Source organism: Caenorhabditis briggsae (assembly GCF_000004555.2).
Source record: "Caenorhabditis briggsae complete genome, chrIV, whole genome shotgun sequence".
Lineage (NCBI taxonomy): Eukaryota > Metazoa > Nematoda > Chromadorea > Rhabditida > Rhabditidae > Caenorhabditis > Caenorhabditis briggsae.
The window spans coordinates 4,445,126-4,469,032 of NC_013487.2; the positions used below are offsets into that span (position 1 = coordinate 4,445,126).

The 23,907-nt window shown below is 37.1% G+C and overlaps 4 protein-coding genes across 4 annotated transcripts in view; 3 read left to right on the forward strand and 1 right to left on the reverse strand.

Annotated features, from left to right (window-relative positions):
* The window catches only part of CBG21760, a gene marked incomplete at both ends in the record, with an annotated part of 6,955 nt that extends 4,597 nt beyond the window's left edge, over positions 1-2,358 (forward strand). The window contains 4 exons of the mRNA XM_045235209.1: positions 401-913; positions 1,279-1,522; positions 1,649-2,082; positions 2,134-2,358. Of these exons, the coding sequence (XP_045097363.1) occupies positions 401-913; positions 1,279-1,522; positions 1,649-2,082; positions 2,134-2,358 (1,416 nt within the window). The remainder of the gene's footprint in view (positions 1-400; positions 914-1,278; positions 1,523-1,648; positions 2,083-2,133) is intronic.
* A 406-nt stretch (positions 2,359-2,764) lies between these two features.
* Cbr-mppb-1 lies at positions 2,765-5,613 on the forward strand (the record flags this gene model as incomplete). The annotated part of the gene is made up of 7 exons (XM_002632947.1): positions 2,765-2,797; positions 2,843-2,965; positions 3,012-3,228; positions 3,277-3,767; positions 4,403-4,522; positions 4,570-4,666; positions 5,315-5,613. The coding sequence occupies 7 exons, from the start codon at positions 2,765-2,767 to the stop codon at positions 5,611-5,613; spliced, it is 1,380 nt and encodes a 459-aa protein (XP_002632993.1).
* Positions 5,614-5,718: 105 nt separating this feature from the next.
* CBG21758 lies at positions 5,719-8,388 on the reverse strand (the record flags this gene model as incomplete). The annotated part of the gene is made up of 4 exons (XM_045235210.1): positions 5,719-6,461; positions 7,056-7,499; positions 7,945-8,130; positions 8,178-8,388. 4 exons carry the CDS (start codon positions 8,386-8,388, stop codon positions 5,719-5,721), a joined length of 1,584 nt encoding a protein of 527 aa, XP_045097364.1.
* An 11,288-nt stretch (positions 8,389-19,676) lies between these two features.
* The window catches only part of Cbr-twk-8, a gene marked incomplete at both ends in the record, with an annotated part of 8,502 nt that continues 4,271 nt past the window's right edge, over positions 19,677-23,907 (forward strand). Inside the window, 7 exons of the mRNA XM_045235211.1 lie at positions 19,677-19,751; positions 19,909-20,007; positions 20,309-20,407; positions 20,437-20,552; positions 21,045-21,758; positions 23,154-23,299; positions 23,467-23,708. Of these exons, the coding sequence (XP_045097365.1) occupies positions 19,677-19,751; positions 19,909-20,007; positions 20,309-20,407; positions 20,437-20,552; positions 21,045-21,758; positions 23,154-23,299; positions 23,467-23,708 (1,491 nt within the window). The remainder of the gene's footprint in view (positions 19,752-19,908; positions 20,008-20,308; positions 20,408-20,436; positions 20,553-21,044; positions 21,759-23,153; positions 23,300-23,466; positions 23,709-23,907) is intronic.

Consider the following 23,907-nt stretch of genomic DNA (forward strand, 5'->3'; position numbering starts at 1 on the left):
TGGCCTAGAAAACTCAACTTGCGATAGTTGGGCCACCGCGTCAAAATGGCCTAAAATGACCTGATATTCACCTTGTTTGTTCCAGGCCATTTTAACATGATGGCCTAACTTTTGCTAATTGAGTTTTCTAGGCCACCAAAACAGCTAGCCTAGAAATAGCCTAATATTCAACTGGTTTGTTTTCTAGGCCGTTTACCATGATGGCCTAGAAAACTCAACTTGTAGAAGTTGGGCCACCATGATAAATGTCCTAGAAACGACTTGATATTCAACTGGTATGTTTTCTAGGTGATTTTAGCATGGTGGCCTAGCGTTGAGCTTTCTAGGCCAGGAACTATTATGGTTCGATTGAAATCAGAAAATCTCAGATGCTTCCAACCCAATGTTTTTTTCTTTTTAGATGAACAGTCAAGCGCGTCAACGTCGAATCGGCGTCGCCGAACGTCGCCATCGCCGCCTAGCCGTCACGTCTTCTGGACCATCGGAGAGTATGATGGTTCTCAATGGATCCATCGCAACATTCGATAAGCTTCCACCGACACCAAAAGTTGAGATCGCTAGTCCCATAACTGCAAGTCCAATCATGAAGCAGCAGTCGCCGTCGAAAAGTCAACAAGAGTATCCGCTGATCTGTGAGACGCCGACTAGGAAGAAGGAGGATCGTAAAGTTCGATCTGTAAGTGTTTTTGAACCTCTTTCAAAGTGGCTGCGTCGAAAAACGGATTTTCAGATTATGTCAGCGGCGAAATCGAAGATCGGACAACAGCTGGAACGAGAGATGAAACAGAGGCTTGACGTGGTGGCCACACCGATGCTCAGCCGCCGGACAGCTTCTGAATCCGTCGCTCATCGAAATTATCCACAAGAGACGCCACTCTCAGCGATTCCGTTGAGAAAACTTGATAGTATTGGGGTAAGTGCTGGTCTAGAAAACTAGCAAGAGTTAGGCCACCATGTTAAAATAGTCTAGAGAACACATCATGTTAATATAAGGCTATTTCTAGGCAATTTAACATGGTGGCCTAGAAAATTAAAATTTTGAAAGTTAGGCCACCATGTCAAAATGTTATAAAAACCATCCCAGTTTAATACCAGACCATTTCTAGGTCATGTAACATGTTGTTCAACTTGCAAAAGTTAGGCCATCATGTTAAAGTGACATAAAAACCGCACAATTGAATATAAGGTCATTTAAAGGCCATTTACCATAGTGGCCTAGAAAATTCAAAATTCAAAAAGTAGGCCACTATGTCAAAATGACAATGAAACCATTTTCAGATCCAACAACACGGTCATGTATGGGTTGGAAAGACGCAAACCGTCGTTTCATCGCCGATTCAAACTCAACGAAGCCAGGTGGAGAAGGCGATTGAGGCCGAAAAAGTGTCGCCGATTCTGGCTCGCTCTCCGCTATTCCGATCGCCGTCGACAGCGCCACCGGCAAGACCAGAGGGAAAATTATCGCCGTTTTTCGGGTTCCGATCAAGATCGCATTTGACAGAGGATCAGCTGGATCAAGAGTGTGAGTATTTGAAATCCAGAAAACATTTTCAGGTTACGGTAGTTTTCGTTGTAGGACCTTCGGCGCACAGTCACCTCTTCTACACCTCTCATTTTCTGTCATACTGTATTAAAAACTAATTTCCAGACGCTGGCCTGGCTACACCGCCTCGTGACCGACGCCTTCTGAGTAGTAGCCGTCCTCCCCCAGCCCGATCGAATCTCATCTACTCGTCACCAACAATGAAACAGCAACAAGCATCAACAGAACACCTAACCCAAAATCAACCATCACCATCCTTAACCAGATCATCGTCGTTGATGATTGGCTCGCCTAGACCGACCGTCATGTCTCCATTGGTTCCAGCTGACGACGATTCTCAGAACTTCAAATGTCCATTTTTGCCACCAATGAGATCTCACGAGACTCAGAAGGAGCCGCCAAAAGAGCAGAAGTATTCTCATCAAAGCACGCCAATACCGGTTCGGAAAACTTCCAGAACCCAAATCTCTACGGATCCGAATAGCAGTATGGAATTTGGAGATTTCAATGAGATTGTCAAAAATTCCACGGAGGATACTGTAAGTATTTTTTGAAGGGTTACTGTAACCATAATTTTCAATTTTTTCCAGAATTTTCCAATTCCACACCAACCGGTCGAGGCACGTCCATCTGTAACTGCGCTTCGTAGCTCTGCCTGCGGCCTTGTTCAATCTCGAATCAATCATTTTCAAACCATCGAACGAAGCATTTCTCATCGTCGAACCTCGGCGGATCTCTCCACTTCTGGAGGCCGCCCATCGACGACGTCACTCAAAAGTATCGATACGACGAATTCATCTTCTGGAAAACTCTAACTTTCTTCTCTATTTGTTACACTTTTGTTTACTCATATTCATCCCTATTCCAGTATTTTTCCTTTCTTTTTTTTGTCTAATGCTTCCCCCCTTCTCTTCAAATTCCCTACTATTTTTCGCATTATTTTCGGTGTAAACGTACATATTTTTGTGTGTAGATGTTTAGACCCCGAACCTCTTCTTTTGTATGTGAGCAGCAACTTTTTGAGAAACATAAACATCATTTGCTTGTTTTGAATTCAAATAACCGCGCTTTGAAAACGAGGTGGCCGAAGTGGCGCCCACTCTTCCATCCCCCGGTGTACTCCTCGAGGAAAATCGTCATATTTTTTCTTTTTTCAGAAAATAAGACTTAGAATTGGATTTTCACACAAAAAATAGAGAAATTTTTCAATTTTTTCAGATTATGTACAGAAGACTAGCTTCCGGATTGTTCCAGGTAACGTTTTAAGCCAATTTTCTCTCTGAAACCCCGTTTTTCCAGACGTCTCAGCGAAAAATCGCTCAAGCACACGCCAAACCAGTCTTCGTACCGGAAACGATTGTAACAACGTTGCCGAATGGATTCCGAGTTGCTACAGAGAATACGGGTGGCTCAACGGCAACGGTAGAATCTGAAAATCACCTGAAATTTTTAAAAATTCATTTTTCAGATCGGTGTGTTCATCGATGCCGGAAGCCGTTACGAGAACGCGGAGAACAACGGAACCGCCCACTTTTTGGAGCATATGGCGTTTAAAGGAACGCCACGTAGGACGAGAATGGGTTTAGAGCTGGAAGTGGAGAACATTGGAGCACATTTGAATGCGTACACTTCCAGAGAGAGTACGACGTATTATGCAAAGTGTTTTACGGAGAAGTTGGATCAGTGTGAGACGGAAAGTGTAGTTTGTAGTCCATAATTAAAGAATTTTACAGCTGTGGATATTTTGTCTGATATTCTGTTGAACAGCAGTCTTGCCAAAAATGATATCGAATCTGAACGAGGAGTGATTCTTCGAGAAATGGAAGAAGTTGCTCAAAATTTTCAAGAAGTCGTTTTCGACGACCTGCACACCTCTGTATTCGAAGGAAATCCTCTTAGCTTTACTATTCTTGGACCAGCGAAACTTATTAAAACAATCAATCGAAACGATCTTCGATCCTATATCGATACACATTATCGAAGTGGTCGGATGGTTTTAGCGGCGGCTGGAGGCGTCAATCATGATGACGTTGTGAAAATGGCTGAGAAATATTTTGGAGGGTTGAAGCATGGAGATTCTTCGAGTGAATTCGTTCCGGCTGTTTATACTCCGTGTGATGTTAGAGGACAAATTAAGGAGTTGCCCATGCTTTTTGGAGCATTGGTTGTGGAAGGAGTCTCGTGGACCCATGAGGATAATCTGGCGTTGATGGTGGCGAATACAGTAAGACTTTGGAGTTTGGAGTCGCTGAAAAACTGATTTTTGTGTCATTTTTTCGTTTTTTTTTACAAAATTTCGCTGAATTCGGAAACTGAAAATCGGAAAATTCCGAAAAAACGAAAATCGGAAAAATCCGAAAAAAAAATCAAAAAATCCGAATCAAATCCGAAAAAAATCTGAAAAAAATTTTTTGAAAATTCGAAAATCCGAAGTTTTGAAAATTGAAAAATTATGAAATTATCAAAATCGAAATATTCAGAAATTCCGAAAATCGAAAAATCGCAAAATTTGCTCGGAACTCTGAATTTTGAAAATTTCGAAAATTGGTCAATTTCAGGAATTTTGAAAGTTTGAAAATCGAAACATTCCTAAAATGTCAAAATTGGAAAATTGCGAAATTTTGAAATTTAAAACAAAGACGGGAAATTCAAAAAGTACGAAATTTCGAAACTCGAAATTTATTGGATTTTTGAATTTTTGAAAATCGGAAAGATTCGGAATTCCGAAATTTTCAAGTTAGTAAAATTTGAAACTCGGAAAATTCTGGAATTCAAAAATTATGAAAATTGGAAAATTCCAAAAAAAATATTGAACGTTTCCCACTTTTTTCAATCTGAAAACCCCAAATTTTCTTCCAGCTAATGGGCGAATACGATCGCATGCGTGGCTTCGGAGTCAACGCTCCAACACAACTCGCCGAACTTCTCTCCCGTGACGACGGAATTCAATCGTTCCAGAGTTTCAACACCTGCTATAAAGTGATTTTTCTAATGTTTTAAATTTAAAATTTCAATAATTTTTCCAGGACACCGGACTCGTTGGCACCTATTTTGTCATCGATCCGAAATCGGTCGATAATTTTATTGATTCGGTGTTGAACCAGTGGATATGGCTGGCTAGCGGTTAGTATTCCAGAATTTTCTAATTTCATCAAATTATCGGTCGGCGCACCTACCGAATTTGTGCATTTGTGAGTCAAAGTGATTGCGTACGCAGCATTTTATATTACGACAATTTTTATTATTTTGTGAACTTCAATGCTGCGTACGCAAATACCCAATTTGACGCGCAAATACACAACTTCGGTACGCGGTCGGTCGGCGGTCGCCGTCTTTCGAGCGCATACGAGTCGTAAGATATTTTTAGAAAATTTTTCGAATTTTTCGCAAAAATTCAGAATTTCCAGATTTTTGGAATTTTCAAAATCCATAATTTTGAAGTTTTCTGAATTTCTGAATTTTTCATTAGAAAATTCGAATTTTGAGATTTCTAATTTTTTCGAAATTTTTAATTCTTAAAATTTAAATTTCCTGAATCTCGGAGTTTTCTGAAAAAAATGGCTGAAAATCCTTTGATAAATGTGAAGAACAGCTAAAAATGTCTCGAAAGTTCAAAAATTCAAAAATCTGAAAATTAGGATTTTCAAGAATTTCAAAAAAATCCAAGAAATCCAAAATTTCAAAAATCCCTTTTACAAACACAATTTTTCCATTTTAAGAGCTAAATTAACTTTATATCTTCTAAAATTTGACTTCAACCCGTGTTTCCAGAAGTGGACCAAGCTACAGTAGACCGTGCGAAACGCTCTCTTCTCACCAACATCCTCCTAATGCTCGATGGCTCCACGCCGGTTTGCGAAGACATCGGACGCCAGCTACTCTGCTACGGTCGCCGGATACCTACCCCTGAGCTGACCGCCCGTATCGAATCTATCACCGTTCAACAGCTTCGAGAAGTCTGTCAGAAGGTGTTTCTGAAGGGAAGAATCTCATCGACTGTGGTGGGGCCAGTAAGCAAGTGGCCATCGAGAGAGGAGATTCATGGAAGACTAATTAGGATGATTAGATAGATTTTTTTTCTAGTTTTTTGTTGTCTTTGTAGTTTTGTTTGTAAACTGTTTTTTTTTCTCATTGAAACCCAGTAGAAACACCCGAAAAATACAAAAAAAGTTAAATCAATTATAAAGAGGCAATGGGTGTGCTTCGGTATTGAATACCCATCGATCCAACGGCAGAATCTCCTGATCATCGGCCAGCAGCAAATACAGATACTTCAGCGTCTCAGCTGGGAAGAAGGATTCCATCTTGTCACGTCTTCTAACCTTCTTCCGAAGGACATTATCGATTGAACTGTATCCTCCAGTCTCCACTTTCGCGTATTTTTCAATGGCTTCAAACGCTGACCATCCCCATTCTTGATATTTTGGGTCCTTGGTGACACGATACAAATAAAACCAGGCTTCAATGGCTTCTGGACGGAGCAGAGAATGAGCATCTAGACTTTTGACATAAGAATCTTCTCTGGATACGTCGTCTGTTCGATTTTCGATATTGAAATGAATGATTTCGGGGCCAAGACCAGTTGGATTTTGATACATTTTATGGCAAATTTCTCCGATTTTCTTGGCCATTCTAATATGTTCCCCATTTTCATCTAGTCCATTTAAGTGAGAAAGAGCCAGGGATCCGGATAAAAAGCACACCAAGTGATCCATTTTTGGGTAGAAATCATCGTTTTCAGCGATTTCTCCAATGAACCAGAGGCCTGATGGTTGGGATTGACGGTAGAGGTGATTTTTGATGGATTTCATCGATTGGAGGAAGTCATCGCGCAGCCAATCAATCGATTTTTTGGTCTGGAGCCATTGCTTGATGAGGTACTCATAGTAGCTGTCAGCACGAGCGCCAAGAGTGATCGCTGGAAAAAAATTAAATTTTATTGATATGGTCTATTTTCGCGTTGCGGTCAAAACGTGGGAGGGTGGGCGGAGCTAATGGTGGGCGGAGCTTATGGTGGGCGGAGCTTAGGGCCGGTGGCAAAATCCTTAAAGGTGCATGTATTTTTTCATTGTTGTAATGTGATTCTTTGCTATTTTTCCGGATTTTTTCAGAAAAACTTTAACACTTACGAAATTTACCAAAAAAACGAAAAAAATTTTGATGCGATTTTTCGCAAAAAAATTTCAAAATCTATAAAATTTTGAAATTTATCGAAAAATCCAAAAAAAAATTAATGAAATTTTTGCGTTTTCGAAGTTTTTTTGCGAAAAAAATTCTGCAAATTTATGCGAAAATCGGAAAAACATCGCATTTTTTACCGCGACTTTTTACAATTTTTGGATATTTCTACTTTTTTTGGATATTTTTCTAAAAATTCGAAATCGCACGAAAAATCGAAAAAAGAACATGCCAAAAAAATATTACGGAAAATACATGCACCTTTAAAGATTTCGCTACCGGGCCTAAGCTCCGCCCACCCCTGATATCCCGCTTTCTAAAGAACTCTGCTCACCAGTTTTCTTGAATTCTCCGTTCTCATCGATATGATAAAAGCATAAACCATCATATTCGGCACATTTCGTCTTGTGTACATGTTCTGACGCTGCGAAAGCCGTTTCTTCGTATTTCTTATCACCGGTCAGTACTGATAAATCTCGAAACTCCAGCTGCAACGTTGTCGCTTCGGCGAGCGAAGAGTATCCGCGATTCGGGCTGAATGCTGCGCCGGTGCCAAGATCCACGTCACTTTTCGGGATGGGAGATTTGGATTTTGTGAATGCGTTGAGTAGATTGTCGCCTAGTTTAGCGGCTTTTTCCAGGAGAGCTTCTTCCCCAGTCAAATGATATCCACTCAAAAGTCCGCCGAGCACTCGAATCGTAGTTTCGAACACATTCACACTTTTCGATGGAGACACATTCAGACTATTCCGAATCCATTCGACGCCTTCTCGGGTTTCTGGAAAATTAGGTTATAGCGATTTTCGCAACAAAAAATCGGTAAAGTGGGCGGAGTCAGAAGGCGGAGCCTAAATTACAAGTGGCGCACGCTTTTGTCGCACAGTTCTTCCACTAATTTGCAGAAAAAACCTTGTGCGGCTTGCAGTTTAAGCTCCGCCCACTGTTCCCAGATTTTTTTTCACGAAAACAAATTTCCTTTAAAATTTGAGGGGTCTCGGAAGTCTGGAAGTCGCCGCTTGTGTCTTTTTAATGAAGCTCCGCCTCCAAAGCGTAAAATTTCAGATTTTGAGCGATTTTATTTTATTTCAGATTTTGAGCGCTAGCGATCATATTGGTGCCAAAAAATTGACGAAGTTTGTTCAAAAAAATGCATTTAAATTAAAGAAATTGGTCCCGTGCGTTTTGGGGGCGGAGCCTTCTTTCAAAACAAAAAACTGAATTACCTGTCTCCAATCCCATAATAATCGCTGTATCCAAACTATCCACAATCGTCAATCCTAACTGGAATGGATCATCGAATCGCTTCGACACCGGAAGCAGCTCGTCATGTCCCCATGCATATTTCTTGTATCCCGTCCACGAGTGCTGGAATGCTGCTACAATTGCTCGCTGGCGATCGTTAGAAGGTCCTGGAAGGGAAAAATCGATATTTTATAGATTTTCAGCTTCTGCAAACCTTGAAAAATGGGCGGCGCTCTTTTCAACTTATTCGCCGCAATTTTCCGTTTCGTTGTACTAATCATCGCACACTCTGGACATGTCTCATTTCGAACACTTCGTCGGGATTTCACATTTTCAGAAGACGTTCCGAAGAATCGCTGTCTTTTGGGATTCAGAGAATCCGATGGTGTGGCCAAGAAAACGAATAGAAAAACGAGTAGTTGCATTGAGACTAGACAAATGATCAAGAATTCTGCAAAAAAGTGTTGTTTGTAAATAAGACAAATTAAAAGAGTATACTTTTTCGATTGAGATTTATGAGAACCATTTGAAGATATTGACTGTTTTTCATCTTAGTTTTTCGACGGAAAATGATAGAAAATCTGATCGGAAAATGCTTAAATGAGTCATCAACGGAAATGACGTGGCACACCGATTGATAATGCAGAATTATGAAACTATAGTAGCCTTAACTTAATTGCCTAATTAAATAAATCGATACTTGCCTATAGGTCAACGTGCCGAAGAGAATGTTCTCCGATTTACTCTATCCGTTTTTTTTCTCGCGGTTTTCGCAAAAATCAGGAAGCAAACGAAAAAATGACTGAACAAGAAATCGGAGCCGGGAGAGAGAAACCAAGTTGATCTTGTTCTTCTCTCGAAAGTTTTGAGCGGTTATTTTCAGTGAAACAAGTTTTACAGTGATTTTTGAGTTTGAGAGTGATGCACGCGCGCTCTATTGTGAATATGGTTGTTGAAGTAAATAAAATGGCGCTAAGGTAGTTGGGGGGGGGCCTCTCAAATTTTTTGAATTTGGCGCCATTTTTCGGATGTCTCAGTGAAAAGGAAACAGGCGTTCTTGCCTAAGCCTATAATTTGAAACAAAAACAAAAAAAATAATTCAGCCAAAAAAGTACTGAAATTGGCGAAAATCAGTGAGAAAAACACTTTTTTGGCTAAATTTTGTTTCAGATTTTTTAGTTTAAAATTACAGGCTTAGGCAAAAACGCCTTATTTCCCTTCCACTGGGACACCCCCATTTTGGCGCCAAATTCAAAAAATTTGGCAAATTCTCTTATACAACCATCTCTTATACAACTTTTCTCTTATACTACCGAGTCTCTTTTACTACCACTGTCTCTTATACTACTTTTTTCAATGTGTCTCTCATACTACCAAGTCTCTTTTACTACCAAGGTCTCTTATACTACTTTTTACCACAGAGTCTCCCATACTACCAAAAGAAACAAGGCTTTCGGCCTAATCCTATAGTTGGCAAAAAATTTGGGGGTACAAGGGGGTACAACTGATTTAGGGGTACAAAATTAATGATTCAGGGGTACAAAATTCGTAGGTACAAAAATTCGGGGGTGAAAACTACCAATGATTCTGGGGTACAACCCATTTCATACAGGGGTACGACGCTTGTGATTCGGGGGTACAATTTTTAGAAGGAGTTTCTGAATTCCTGTATTTCAGAGCTTGAAAATCTCAGAATTCTTAGAATTTCAGAACTTTGGAATTTCAGTATTTCGGAATCTGAGAATTTCGGAACTTCAGAAACTGAGAATCTGAGAACTTCCGAATTTCAGAATCTCAGAATTTCCGAACTTCAAAATTTCAGAATTTCAGGGCCTCAAAACCTCAGAATTTCAGAACTTCAGAATCTCAATATCTCTGAATTTTCAAAAATTACGGCAGAAAATTTTCACTTCTCATTGTCTTTTGATTGTTCTTTTTGATTTTAATGTTTAATTTAGGTTTTAAAACCCAGTCCATACTTCCCTCACTGCCAATTTTTCTTAATTGTTTTTTTTTCTCATTTCTATTTCATTTCCTTTTGCTTTCAATATTCCTACGTTTTTGACCAATTTTCCGTTTTTTTCAATTTTTCTCAATTTTTCCCAATTTTTCAATTTTCCTCAAGTTTCGTGGTAATTGAAATGTTCTCATTTTTTCATAATTTTCTAAATTATTGAATGAAGGAAACAATCACAATTCAGTGATTTTCCCACAAAAATTCAAAAATCCCAAAAATTGGCCCAAAATGAGCTCTTCTCTCTCGAAAATTGTTCGACCTGGGCAATAAAACCCTCCAAAATTATTAAATTAAGTTTTTTCGATTAATTACCACGAAAATTTGAGCAAAAACTATGAAAAACGAAGGAAAACGGAGAAAAATCCCAAAATAAAATTTCCCAGTGATGACGTCATCAGTCCATGGCCGTGGCCGAGCTGCGGGGTTTTCTCTTCCATGGGAAATTTCGCAAAATTCACAGCTTTTCGCAAATCCCATTTTTCTCTATTTTCCTTCATTTTTCATAGTTTTTGCTCAAAATTTCGTGGTAATTAATCGAAAAAAATGAATTTAATAGTTTTTGTAGTGTTCTATTGCCCAGTTCGAACAATTTTCGAAAGAAAATAGCTTATTTTGGGCCAATTTTTGGGATTTTTGAATTTTTGTGGGAAAATCACTGAATTGTGATTGTTTCCTTCATTCAATAATTTAGAAAATTATGAAAAAATGAGAACATTTCAATTACCACGAAACTTGAGGAAAATTGAAAAATTGGGAAAACTTGAGAAAAATTGAAAATTTGTGAAAAATTGAGAAAAATTGGGAAAAATTGAGAAAAATTGAGAAAAATTGGGCAAAAACGAAGGAATATTGAAAGCAAAAGGAAACGAAATAGAATTGAGAAAAAAATAATTAAGAAAAATTGGTAGTGAGGGAAGTATGGACTGGGGTTTAAAACCTGAATTAAACATTAAAATTCTGAGTTTGTGAAATTTGTGAAGATTATTTTACAGTTCTCTATTGTTTCCACAAATTTTTTTTCATAAAGAGTGAAATATATGACACAAAATCAAAAAGAACAATCAAAAGACAAGAGAAGTGAAAATTTTCTGCCGTAATTTTTGAAAATTCAGAGATATTGAGATTCTGAAGTTCTGAAATTCTGAGGTTTTGAGGCCCTGAGATTCTGAAATTCGGAAGTTCTCAGATTCTCAGTTTCTGAAGTTCCGAAATTCTCAGATTCCGAAATACTGAAATTCCAAAGTTCTGAAATTCTAAGAATTCTGAGATTTTCAAGCTCTGAAATACAGGAATTCAGAAACTCCTTCTAAAAATTGTACCCCCGAATCACAAGCGTCGTACCCCTGTATGAAATGGGTTGTACCCCAGAATCATTGGTAGTTTTCACCCCCGAATTTTTGTACCTACGAATTTTGTACCCCTGAATCACCAATTTTGTACCCCTAAATCAGTTGTACCCCCTTGTACCCCCAAATTTTTTGCCAACTATAGGATTAGGCCGAAAGCCTTGTTTCTTTTGGTAGTATGGGAGACTCTGTGGTAAAAAGTAGTATAAGAGACCTTGGTAGTAAAAGAGACTTGGTAGTATGAGAGACACATTGAAAAAAGTAGTATAAGAGACAGTGGTAGTAAAAGAGACTCGGTAGTATAAGAGAAAAGTTGTATAAGAGATGGTTGTATAAGAGAATTTGCCAAAAAATTTGGGAAGTTTTCAAAAGTTTCTAAAAATCGCTAGAAAAAATACACTCAATTAATGCAAATGCGCTCGAAAGTTGACATTTTTCGTTTTTTAAAGAAGCTAATTTTTTAACTGCTGTATAATGCAAATGCGCTCTACTGGTGAAATAGAAAAAAAAATTGAAAATTTCTCTTCGAATCAATGCGAATGCGCTCTAAACGCAATATAATTCAGGAAAGTTAGGTCAGGAATCCGATATTTAGGCTGTAATGATGTTTGCAGAAACTTTATACAGTAATCCGCATTCTGCAAGCACCAGAACGTCCAGTTGCGGAAAATAAACTCAAATGGATTTTGAAAAATCGGTGCGGTGGAAAGGGAGGTCTCAAAACGAAAACTGCCGTAACCTCTAAATATTTCTTCCGTTTTTTTCTCGATTTTCTTTTTTTCGGTAATTTCGGCAAAAAACAGTGAAAAACTAGACAAAAATATTACAACAAAAATTTTGGTTACGGTAGTTTTCATTCCAGGACCTTCGGCAACAGCTACTTGCTTTTCCTTTTTATAGCTCCGATTTTTTGCACAATTTCTCATAAGATCATCAAGATAAGTATGGATCAACTCCACTTTGGAATGCCTCCCAAATAATAATTATCTGACACAGTAAAATTTTGTTTGAGTCGCTACTCAGCGAATTTCCATATCCTCCGTATCACTCTTTTATCTCTCATCTCTCTTCCGTTTCCTCCTACTTTACTCATCCATGATCCGTACAAATCGCTCATCTTCTGCTCCCACCAGCTCAGAGACAGCGCCAACTGTCTCCGCCCGGATAACATCAGTGTGCCTGCGCCTCTTCGTCTCACACACTCTCTCCGCCCATTTTTTGTTTCAACAATGTTTTGCCTCTTTTCGTAATTGCGACATTGATCCGAGTCTTGTCGTGTTAAAGACAACAATTAGTTGATTTTTTGGAATTTTGAATTTTTTAAAATCCCACCTGGGAGTATGATTCCTGATGACTTTTGATAAGATTGACAGTTGACATGTCAACAGTACATTTCACAATTAAAAAAAAATATTTCTTGAATTCTAATATGTTTTCCAATATTATCCTCAAACTTTGAATCCATATCATTGTCTGTGTTTTCTAAATTTTCTATGGCAACTTTCTGAAACAGAAAATAAATCATACTTTTACTTTTTCAGCAAAACATAATCAACTTTGAAGTTCTGAAAAAAGTTGTCCAGAATTTTTGGATTTGTCTGAAAATATCAGAGTATCCTAAACCGAGATTTTTCCGTTTTCATTTGTGGGGACTTTCTTTTGACATATGTTTTTTTTGGTTCAACATGTCTTCGAGTTAGCCGACTTTCATGAATTCATTATTTTAAAATTCAATTCAGATTTGAATTTGGTTTTCATTTTGATTGAGCACTAAAAACAGTAGCTGTTGTGCTTTAACAGTGTAGCAGGAAAATTTTTTCGTTTTTTAACATTTCTAGGTTCTCCACAAGCTTCATTTCAAATTTGTATTGCGAAAATTGGATTTTCAGTTTAAAAAATTCCTGTTTCATTTATCTATGAATAAAGGATATGTAAATTTTGTTCCAATTATACGTCTCTTTGACATGGATTTTGGCATCTTCCTTTAACAGAAGAAGAGCAATTTAAATAATTGTATCCAACAGAAAAAATGTTCATAAAGACCATCTTGTTTCGGTTTCATTCGTTTTGTATGAATCAAGGAACATTTCGTCTCTGGTTAACTGGTCAGATATTGTGCAAAAAATACCTTTATTTTTCATTTCTAAACACAATTGTCCCGAAATTGTTGGATATTGAACTTGACACCAATCAAAATTATACAACAGTGCTCTACTGAAATCCATGAAATTTTATAAATTTCTCCATGTAACAGAATCTTTACTTTTTTTCAAAATTTTCTTCAGTTTCAAAGCGCTTATAACATGACGCTTTTTAATTTTTCCCAGTTTGCCGATCAAACGTATTGTATTGTATTGTATTGTATTTATTACGTAAAAAATACGTGGAAGAATAAAAAGAAAAAAGAATGAAAAAGAGAATAAATAGACAAAAAGGGACATGGTGACATAAAATTGATATTTCTTAACCTAGAAATGAATAATAGTGGATAATAACAAATCTTTTTCCGAACTTCTGACAGCGGCAGGCTTTTAGATCCGTTTTGTAGAGCTCATCATTTTACTAAGAACCCTATGTGTGAAGAAGTTTTGTTTAAGTTTAGACTTTGGAGTTTTCCATTGGTAGGTGTGGCGGCTGCGCGTTTTTGTCGATCTAATTTTAAAATATGATAAATGATTTATATTAATTTTACCTAGAATGAGTTTGTTGAAGAATTTCAGATCAAGCTTTTCCCGTCTAGATTGTAGTGATTCTAGGCTGAATTCGGTCAATCTGTCTTGAGATGTTTTGTAATCCTTATCAATTCTCGTTAAGTTTCTACCCACTATTCTATTCATCAACTTTCTAGTGAAGGAGCTTTGCATTTTTTCTATATTGTCAATGAGCAGTTTTTTAGAAGGGCTGGCTACCACCGTTCCATATTCCAAATACGGTCGCACAAAAGTCTTATATAATGACATTAATCTAACGTTCTTACTATGATAAGTTTTAAAAATAGAGTAACTAGCGTATTTCGCCCTATTGATAGCTTTCTGCCAATGGTTAGAGAAATCTAATCTCTCAGTGATTATAAATCCTAAATCCCTAACTGTAGTTTCCCGTTTAATTTTGTCATTATCAAGGAAATAATTTGTATATTTTGGGTTTTTACCAAGACTGATGCAGCAGGTCTTTGATAGATTTAATTCTAGTTTAGCATTCACTGACCACTCATAGATTTTATTGATTGATTCTTGCAGAGATCCTCCCATGTCTCCTTTTTTAATTGGGCAGTAAATTTTTAGGTCGTCAGCAAACTGTTTTACTTGCACTGGCGATGAAATTTCTGCGCTCAGGCTATCATTTTTTTTTCTTTTTTTTAATCATTTTTATTATTTATCATTTTTTATTTATTTTTCAGGCTTCCATTCGGTCGGGAAATTTAGCCGACCGACCGACCACCGACCCCGCCGACCGACAGCCGACCGAGTCGTAAAATAAAGTGCTTCGTACGCAAAAATTCGTGTTTTTATGCGCAAAGGCACGAAATCGGTCAGCTCGGTCGGCGATTTTCGACCGACCGAAATGGAAGCCTTAATTAAAAGGAACTTCAACCTGTTCTGCATCTTGAGATATTTATACCTTTAATTAGAGGTGTACGGGATTCCGTCTTTCATGTTTCGCCAGTTTTTAAATTCTTCTTATTTAGTTTTTTTTGGCTTGTCTGGTTTGCATAGATTTGAATTTCAATCAAGAATTCCAACTTCCGAGTTCCAACATTATGGTTCCTAGCAACTTCAGCACATTATCGGAATCAGTATTCCTTTTTTAAATCTGAATTCTGAGGAATATGCTTCATTTCGGATTCCGTATTCTGTTTTTCCTCGAAAAATTTGTTCCAAATATCTCTACTAATCAACGGAAAAAAGGACGGAAACCTAATTCCGAAATTGCTGACTAGCTGGAAACTTACTACGGTAGCCTTTTTCTATCAAATGACTAGTAAAATCTTGCCTGTGTGGAAGATTTTTTTTTGTTTCGGATACATGATTTATTGAAAACGGACTTCTAGGACACACTTTTCTTCCTTGTTGATAGTGCTAATGGAATTACTGAAGGAAGGGAGATAAGAGATTTTTCTGGTTTTTTACGGTTACGGTATGCATTTTGACGTAACGATATACATTTTGGTTATAGTTACTCTTTTATATACCTTACCAGCAGGCTGGTGCGCCTTCGGCGTGATTTAACTTAGTTTCTTTACTGATGCGTCGCTCCGCTCTTCATTTTTTTAAAGATTCACGTAAATCTATATTTATTTTTCAATTTTTTCAAAAGCGGACAGCCTGACAACAGGACAGAAAGACGCGTGTAGCGTTTTATATATATACCAGCCTGTTTGCCGCGCCTCCGGCGCTTCAAACAGCTGGAATTAACTTTTCTCTTTTACTCTTCGTCGCTGCGCGACTCACTTTTTTTAAAATCAATTTATATTTCATTTTTAAGCTTTTCAAAATTCGCGGACAAACTGACAAAGAGATAGAGAGAGAAAGAGACGCAACTTCATTTATTTGTTATAAGAATGATACCTTATTCCTTCGGCCTCCGCAGCTTACGCTACCGTAGCTCAGCTGTAAGTATCGTAGCTCAGGCGCTGTACATCTAAAGGTGGACCCGCAAGTTCAACTTCTCTAGGGGCCGATATGTACAAAATTTGGAAAACTCGAGTCTAGCGCTTTGATACATTCCGAAACAACTATTTAAAAGAAAAATCGTTCCGAATCTCGACACGTCTGTGTATCTCAGTCTCTCTTCCTCCTGTTGGATCGGTTGTTTATGAAGTGAGAGACATGTCGAAAACGAGCAAAAAGTACCACATGAAACGTGATGCGTCCAGAAGCCCCCCTCTGACCGGGTGTCTCTCTTATAACTATGTTATCTTTTTGATGATGAGAGAATACGCGAGACATGGATGGATGATCATCAACGCGTGGGATGAGGAAGAAGGCTCTACCAGACTCCAGGAGAAATGATGAAACGGGGAAAGTGATAGGAGAACCGAGAGGGGTGTCGCTTCAAAAATAATGTTTTGATAGATAATTTATTGGGTTGAATATCTGTGTAGTTTGAATAGGGAACAACGAAGTCCTGGGATACCGCACGGAAACAATTAAGTTCTGTGAATTCAGTGAATGAAATAACGATACATCGTTTTTTGAAAATGTGTTTATGATTTGAGAAAAGAAAAAAAAACTGTTTCAGGATAAGTTAGGGTTGATGATTAATTTATTCATAGAGCTATTTTTTTCTGAACCAGTATTTTTACAAAAACATTTGAATTTATGAGTTTCGTTATCAATACAATATTATTTCTCGATTCTCATGTAATCACTCTTTTGATTCTTATTTTGTTCATTTCTGTTTGTTAAAACATTTAAAACTTGTGCGTTTTGTTTCTAATCTGACTTCTTAATTTTCTACTACTATCGAATTCAACCGATTTCTAGAGAGCGTTCAAAACGATTTTATTGTGTTTGCCTTCTCAATTTTAAAAATTCTGTTTCACAAACTGCATACACATTTTTTTTGACAAATCTTATACTATTAAAATGTTGGTCAAAACTATGTTTTTGTGAAAGTGTCCGAAAGTACGTCATTTTTACGTCTTTGGAAAATTGAACATAGAAAATGTTTCTTGTTTTGAGTACTAAATATGTGATAAGCCGGTTTTGGCGTCTAATTGAGAAGTAATAATTGAAAGGTTGAATAGTTGAGTAATTGAGAAATTGAATAATAGAGAGGGCACGAGTTGATCAAGCATTGGCAAAATATACCTTATTCAAAACAAATCAGACTTTATTTTTTTTTTGCGTTAAGACTTTGGCAAGAGTGCCAGACATGAATTAGTATGAAATTGCTTGGGCATCTTGTCCATCAAGCTTTTTTCTGAACTTCCATAACTTTCTTTTTGTAACTCATCAATAAAATTTTTGCAGTTTCAATAAACCTGTATTTTGACACACTCGAACTTTTTTCAGTCCTCTGTAGCTGCGCGTCAGAAATGCCATGAACATCATCAACTAGCTTTGGCAACGATGATAAAATGTAATTCTAATTTTTTATTTTTCACTTCCACAAAAACGTCAGACACATGAATTATTGCCCATGTTTTCGGCATACTGCAAAGCTACCTTTTTTTTTAATTTGTCACAGCTTTCCAATTATGGTCCAATACATACCTTTACAGTTTCAAAAAATTGATTTATTTGGAAAACTCGACTTTTTTCAGTGCACCATCTATGCTATCTTTAGTGCCATAAACATTTTGATCATACTTGTAAAATTCTGGGCCGGCCCGGTAGCAAAAATTTTGTCATTTTCAACCGAATTTTGAGCTCTCAATACAATTTTCTATATTTTTTGTGCTTTTTGGATTGTTTGTCTGTTGATCAAAAAATATTTAAAAAAAACTCGAAAAAAGTTTTTTGATCGAAAAAAATCACATAAGGGTCCCCCCTTATGTGTTTTTTGAAGTTTTCGATATCCTTAAACTTGAAATGATATCCTTAAACTTGAAACCTGTAACAAACCTAATTGTTCAAGATTTGTTAAGATTTTGGAAAGAGCGTCAAACATGAATTAGTATGAAAAAAGAATATTGTAAGAAAGTTGCCCAAGTTTTGGGCATCTTGTCCATCACCTTGCTCAACATTATTTTTGAATACATCTTTTGTCCAGCAACATGATTTCTGCAGTTTCAATAAACCTTTTTTTTTGAAATACTCCGGTTTTTTTAGTTCATCTGTAAGCAGTACTCTATCGGTAAATATGAATTTTCCAGTTCCCGTCATGAAAAATTCCTTCTATTTTCTACCAAATCTTGTTCCAGACTTTTCCAAAGACCCGTAATAACTTCTCAATGTCCGTGGAGCACTCAATTTCCCCTTGGGTCACATGTTCGAATCCTCTTGCTCTGTCTGCCCCCCAAAACAACTTCTCACACCGATTTGTATCAATTGTTCTTTCTTTTTCCTCTTCTTTCCCTTCTTTTCCTATCAATCTTGGCGCCGAATGCATCCCCCCGAGGAGGACATTTTTTCCTGTCGATCCGATTGGTTTTCATTTAATTTCAAAATGTGTAAAATCACCTCTCTTTCTTTCTCTTTCTTTTCCTCATTCTCCTGTCTTTTCCATTACTTTTTTCTCATTTGATTTTTCTAATCGCAATCCTGCTCACTCGACACATTTTCGTGTTCATTTTGTCTTTGAGTCTATTTCTTTTTGAGCTGTACGACTAGACAAGAACAAACGAGAAGAGGGTGATAATGAGAAAAAGTGATAAGTGTGGTTGTGTTTGAGAAGATAACATCGATATACATGTTTTACGAGGAAGAAGGAGTTCAAAGAAGCCATCATTTTAGAATTTTTTGTGTTTTGAGTTTTCTAGTTAAAGGAGGCCAGACAGCAAAAAAAGGGGGTTGAACTCATGACAGGCAGCTCAGGGGTACAGCGCCGCTACCGGCTGAGCTACGGGGGCGCGAAGGCGCCTGACGACCGATAAGCGCGGCGCGATTTCGTCCCCCGAACTGTCCCCGAAATTTTTGCTGTCTCGCCTCCTTTAAGTGCTAGTTTGCTGGATTCCTTGGTTTAGCAAGTAACTTGTTTTTTTCATAAAAATAGTTTGTGCGAAACAAAGATCCTAAAGATTGACTAAATTTCATAGAAGAGGTATTCCCGAAAAATTTAAAATTGGATTTTGGGTCTATTCCATGTAGTTTTTTCCGAAATTTAACACAAATATATGTTTTTATTGGCCAATAGAGCCAAAAAGTTCGTGAAACCTTTAATACCGTAAACTTTGAGTCACTTTTTCTGGTTTCCTGGAAAAGATATCGCAAAGTTATCAACTGACAAAATGTGTGAAATGTTATCACAAACATTTTATCAGTTGACAATTGTTGACATATTTTAAAGGAAACGAGATATTTAGAGCCAAATGACAATTTTTAAGGAGGAATCCGCCCAGGATATCCTATCTGCTTTTCAAAGGTACACAGATACTCTTTTTTTTTAAATTTTTCAACATTAAAAAAACATATTCTTCCATTTTTGACTTGATTTCGTTTAATTTTAGCTGATCAGAATCATTTTAATTGAGATGAGACTATGAATCACTATCCCGAATGAATGTTTTCTCTTATCATTTTCATGAAGGTGGAAATGAAACTGAAACGACTCTTTTTTCCATATTTCTCAACTTAAAGTACACATTTTCTCAGACCATCTCATTTGTTCTCTATTTCAATTTCTCTATTTTTCATTCGTCGCTTAACTTTATTATTCTTCCGTTAACCAATATGCTTTTATAGTAATGCCGGTGCTTTTGCGAGCGGTCGGATTTGGCAGGTCGTCCAACAACAATCGAAATCTGCGGCCCGGCTCGGGGGTGAGTTGAGCAGTAATCTGAAATTGGCCTTCCGAAGTGAAGCCACTTATTTTTTTAAATGACCTTCATTTTGACAGACAGACATTTATAAGCGTCCTCTGGCTATTAGAAAGATTCATTGGGAGGAGAACTTCTATCAATTTTTCCAAATTTCCAGGCATCCAACGACCGTCTCCGTCGACCATCTCAACTCTCAGCTGGCGCCCAATCATCTGCAACACGACACTCAAACCCAGACAGAGATAAAGTTGTTCAAGTGAGTCCTTCTACAGTAACCCCAAGAAAACTACAATAATCATTTATCTCTGAACACACCCGAATTATAGCATAAACTGTCGACCGATTTCTACGGAGCCTCTCAGTATATAGAGTACAAAAGGGTATTATTGATTACTTCTTCTATTTTGCTTTCACTTTTCTCTATCCTCCCCCTAACTCCTGATTTTTTCTTTTTTGCTTTAATTTCACCTACTCGTCTATCCCGTTAGCTAGATTTAGTAGCACCTTTTCGGTAGTCCGGATAACTGAAATTTAAATTTCAAAGTATCATTCTTTAGAGTCGACTCCATGAAGAACCAGAAGAGAAAGAGCCAGAAACATGGGGGAAACGGTTTCATCGAATGTATAAGGAATATCATATCAAGGTAATTTCAATTGTAAGATACTAGTAATCCAAAGAGTTTAGTACCTGTTCCCACTGATATTCATAATGTTCTACATGCTGATTGGAGCAATTATATTCTATTTTCTGGAAAGTGGGACTGCTGAAGAAGTTGCTCAAGAGGAGGATTATAAGTATAAGTGAGTTTTTGTGAAATCGGTACAATTTTCATTGCTTCACACACATTCAGTCTGTCTTTCTATCCGAAGTTTGAGCTAGGAATGCATGGTTATTAAATATTGGAGATCTGAAACTTTTGAACAAAACTTGAAGAAACAATGAATTTTATTAATTTTCCAGTTTCAGCTTGTTCTGAAACGTATTTTTGAAATGTTTTTGCTAATCGATAAGTATCCAGTCAGTGTCCATTTTAATTGCAGCAAATAGTTTCCCGTTTGTGGTAATACCAAACAGTACTGAAACGGAAAATTTTGCTTTTAGTCTTATTGAAAAACTTGATACGTTTGCCAGCTCATAACTTGGGGGAAAATCAGAATTTCAGTTCGAATTAAAAACCACGATGTAGAGCTGGACAACGCCTACAAAATGATACCTAACTTGAGTGAGGTCCGGGGAGTGTTTGGCGTGTGGTCGCTTTACGATTGACTCATGCAAAGTTTTATTTTTTGCAGACGAGAACGTCGATTATTGCTTCTCCGAATGGAAGAATTGGTCCAAGATGCAGCAAGTCGTCGTCGAAAATTCCGAGAAAAAGCATTGGAAGAAGCCATCGACAACTACGAACAAAAATTGGATTTCTCTGTAAAAAACGAGTCTCAATGGACTTTCATGTCAGCTATGTACTTTGCGGGAACCCTTTTCACAACTATTGGATACGGAGACATTGCATGTACAACGTCTGCGGGAAGAATTGCTACCGTAATCTACTCATGTGTTGGAATTCCATTCATGTTGATCACTTTGAATGATTTGGGAAAGTTTTTGTACAATAATATCAATGGATGTGTAAAAGGTTTCGAGGATTTCACAACGTACCTTGGAGCGTTTCGTTTGTGCCGAAGAGGAAACGGAAACTTCCCAAAAGGAGATGAACTGGTGAATTTGGAAACTGGAAATCCAGATATCCACGTGGAAGTCAGCTCATTGGCATCAGAATTAGGAAGTGAACGAAACGAAAGTGACTATGAAGACATTGAGGATGAAGAGGAAAGAGCAATGCCACGGATGAGTGTGAAAGTGGCACTTGGGATTACTGTAGGATGGATTTTCTTCTGTTCGGCACTTTTCAAGCTTTGGGAGGATTGGACGTATGGAGAGAGCTGCTATTTCATGTTCATTTCGCTGTCGACTATTGGATTGGGAGATGTTTCAGTGCAGAGAAGAGAGTGAGTCACAAATTTTTTAGATAATCGAGTGAACGGGTAAGAATAGAAAGTATTTATAGGGTTTAGGAAACCGCAAATTTTTTGAAACATGTCATTGCTGCAGGTTTTCTAACAGACAGCATTTTTTGGCTTATTCTGTGGAAATTGGTCAACTTTGAAGCCCTAAACAAACCTGAATTTTTCAAATTTTATTGTCGGAATTATAAAACTGCTTGTTTGCAGACTCAGTGCAAAAAACTCAATTTTTGTACTGAATCTGCATACACCGAGGTCGCAGTTTTATAACTCCGACGATATTAAACATCAGTCGTTTTCTGATTTCATCGTTTTTTGTATTTATCAAATGATCAATGTCAACTTCTTGAAACAGAAAATTTTGAAAATTGTCTGTAACTGATGCACATCCAGTACCGAACACCAAAATATCGTAACTTTTCCATAGAAAATAGTCAGCTTTCAAGTGCTGAAAATGTAGTACAGAACTTTTCGATTTGTCTGAAATTCCCAGAGTGTAGTAAACAGTATTAGAGCTTCAGTTTTGTAGTTTACCATTTTTTAAAGAACTAAGAAAAGCTAGCGAATGGATTTTAGAAAAGGTATCATATGTAAATTTTCGTCTTTTAAGTTTATTTGTATAACCTTGGAGAATCACAATTTTATGATTCCTGATGATCATATCAATTTATGAAACGGACAAGTTTTCACATTACTAGATTTCTAACACACAATAACCATATACAGTACCGGACAAAAAGATATCATCTTTTGCATTCTTCAGCGAGAAATTGTCCAATTTGGAGTCCTGAAAAATAGTATAGGATTTTTAGATATCTCTGGAAATTCCAGAGTAAACTGAACAAATTAAGAGTTTTATTCTTGTAATTGGCAACTTTTTTGTACAAACCAACCAAGCGAGATAAACGAATTTAAAGTGTTGCAACTCTGATTCCAATGATTATTTTATCACATTATAATTATAAACGGCATATCTCATCAGAACGGAATTTGATTTTAAAAAATGGCAATGAGAAAGTGAAACTCTAAATTTGTGCAGTACTAACTGAAACTTGTAGAATAACCTGAAAATTCCTGGCTACTTTTTCTGGACTTCAACTTTGACTATTTTCCACTGAAAACCATTCAAAATGTTATATTGTTTTGTCCAGAACCGCATTTCGGATTCCGAGAAAGATACTTTATTTCAAACACCCATCAGACATGTAAATTTACAAGAGTCCTCACAATCGATAAATTGTTTTTGAACTTCCGCTCGAAACGATGCAAAATGGAGGTGTTAGCGAAAGTAATGCGAGATTAACAAGATTAGTTCATACTGTTTTCTAAACAATTAAGCACCAATCTGAAACAGTAAATACATATATTTTTAAATTTCAGCATGATGGTCCTTTGCTTCGTTTTTGTCATCGTTGGCCTCTCACTTGTCAGTATGACAATTAATGTGATTCAAGTTGCATTAGAGGATTTCTATGTCAACTTGATCATGAAACTCATTTTGGATTATCAGGAAAAAATGGCGGCAGGTAGGTTTCACACATGAAGAAATTATTGAAATAATTCAAAGAAACCATTTGAAATGATTTATGAGAAACAGTATTTTTCAGTTTCATTGAATTTAGAACTTCAGGAATTTTCCGACCTTACAGTATGAATTTCATATGATCGAGTTATCTAACTTGCTTTTATTCAGGCGGTGACCAAATGGGAGCATCTGTCGGAATGATGAGAATGTGGGGAAACAACAAAACTGCGAAACTTCTGATGCCATTATTGAGTAAAGAGAAAAAGAAGATGGCTATGGAGAAAGTGGAAGTGAAGGCCAAGAATAATGGAATCGAAATTCCGGCGATTCTAACGGATTTGGATGAAAAGTCTGGAATGCCTAAATTGTTCCATATTGAGGAGCAGCAAGAAGGAGAGGAGCCACCAAAGGTGAGAAATTTTCAGTTTGACTATTTATTATTCTTGTGCAAAAAATTGGAGTTGTGGCCGAATTTTCACACAAGTTAGGCCACCGTATTTCAAGGAGAATTTTCGAAAACATAGCCGGCAAACGAGTGCTACCGTAACCCAACAATAAATATTTTCGCAAAATTTTTGTCTTATTTTTTCCTTTTTATCGATTTTTCTC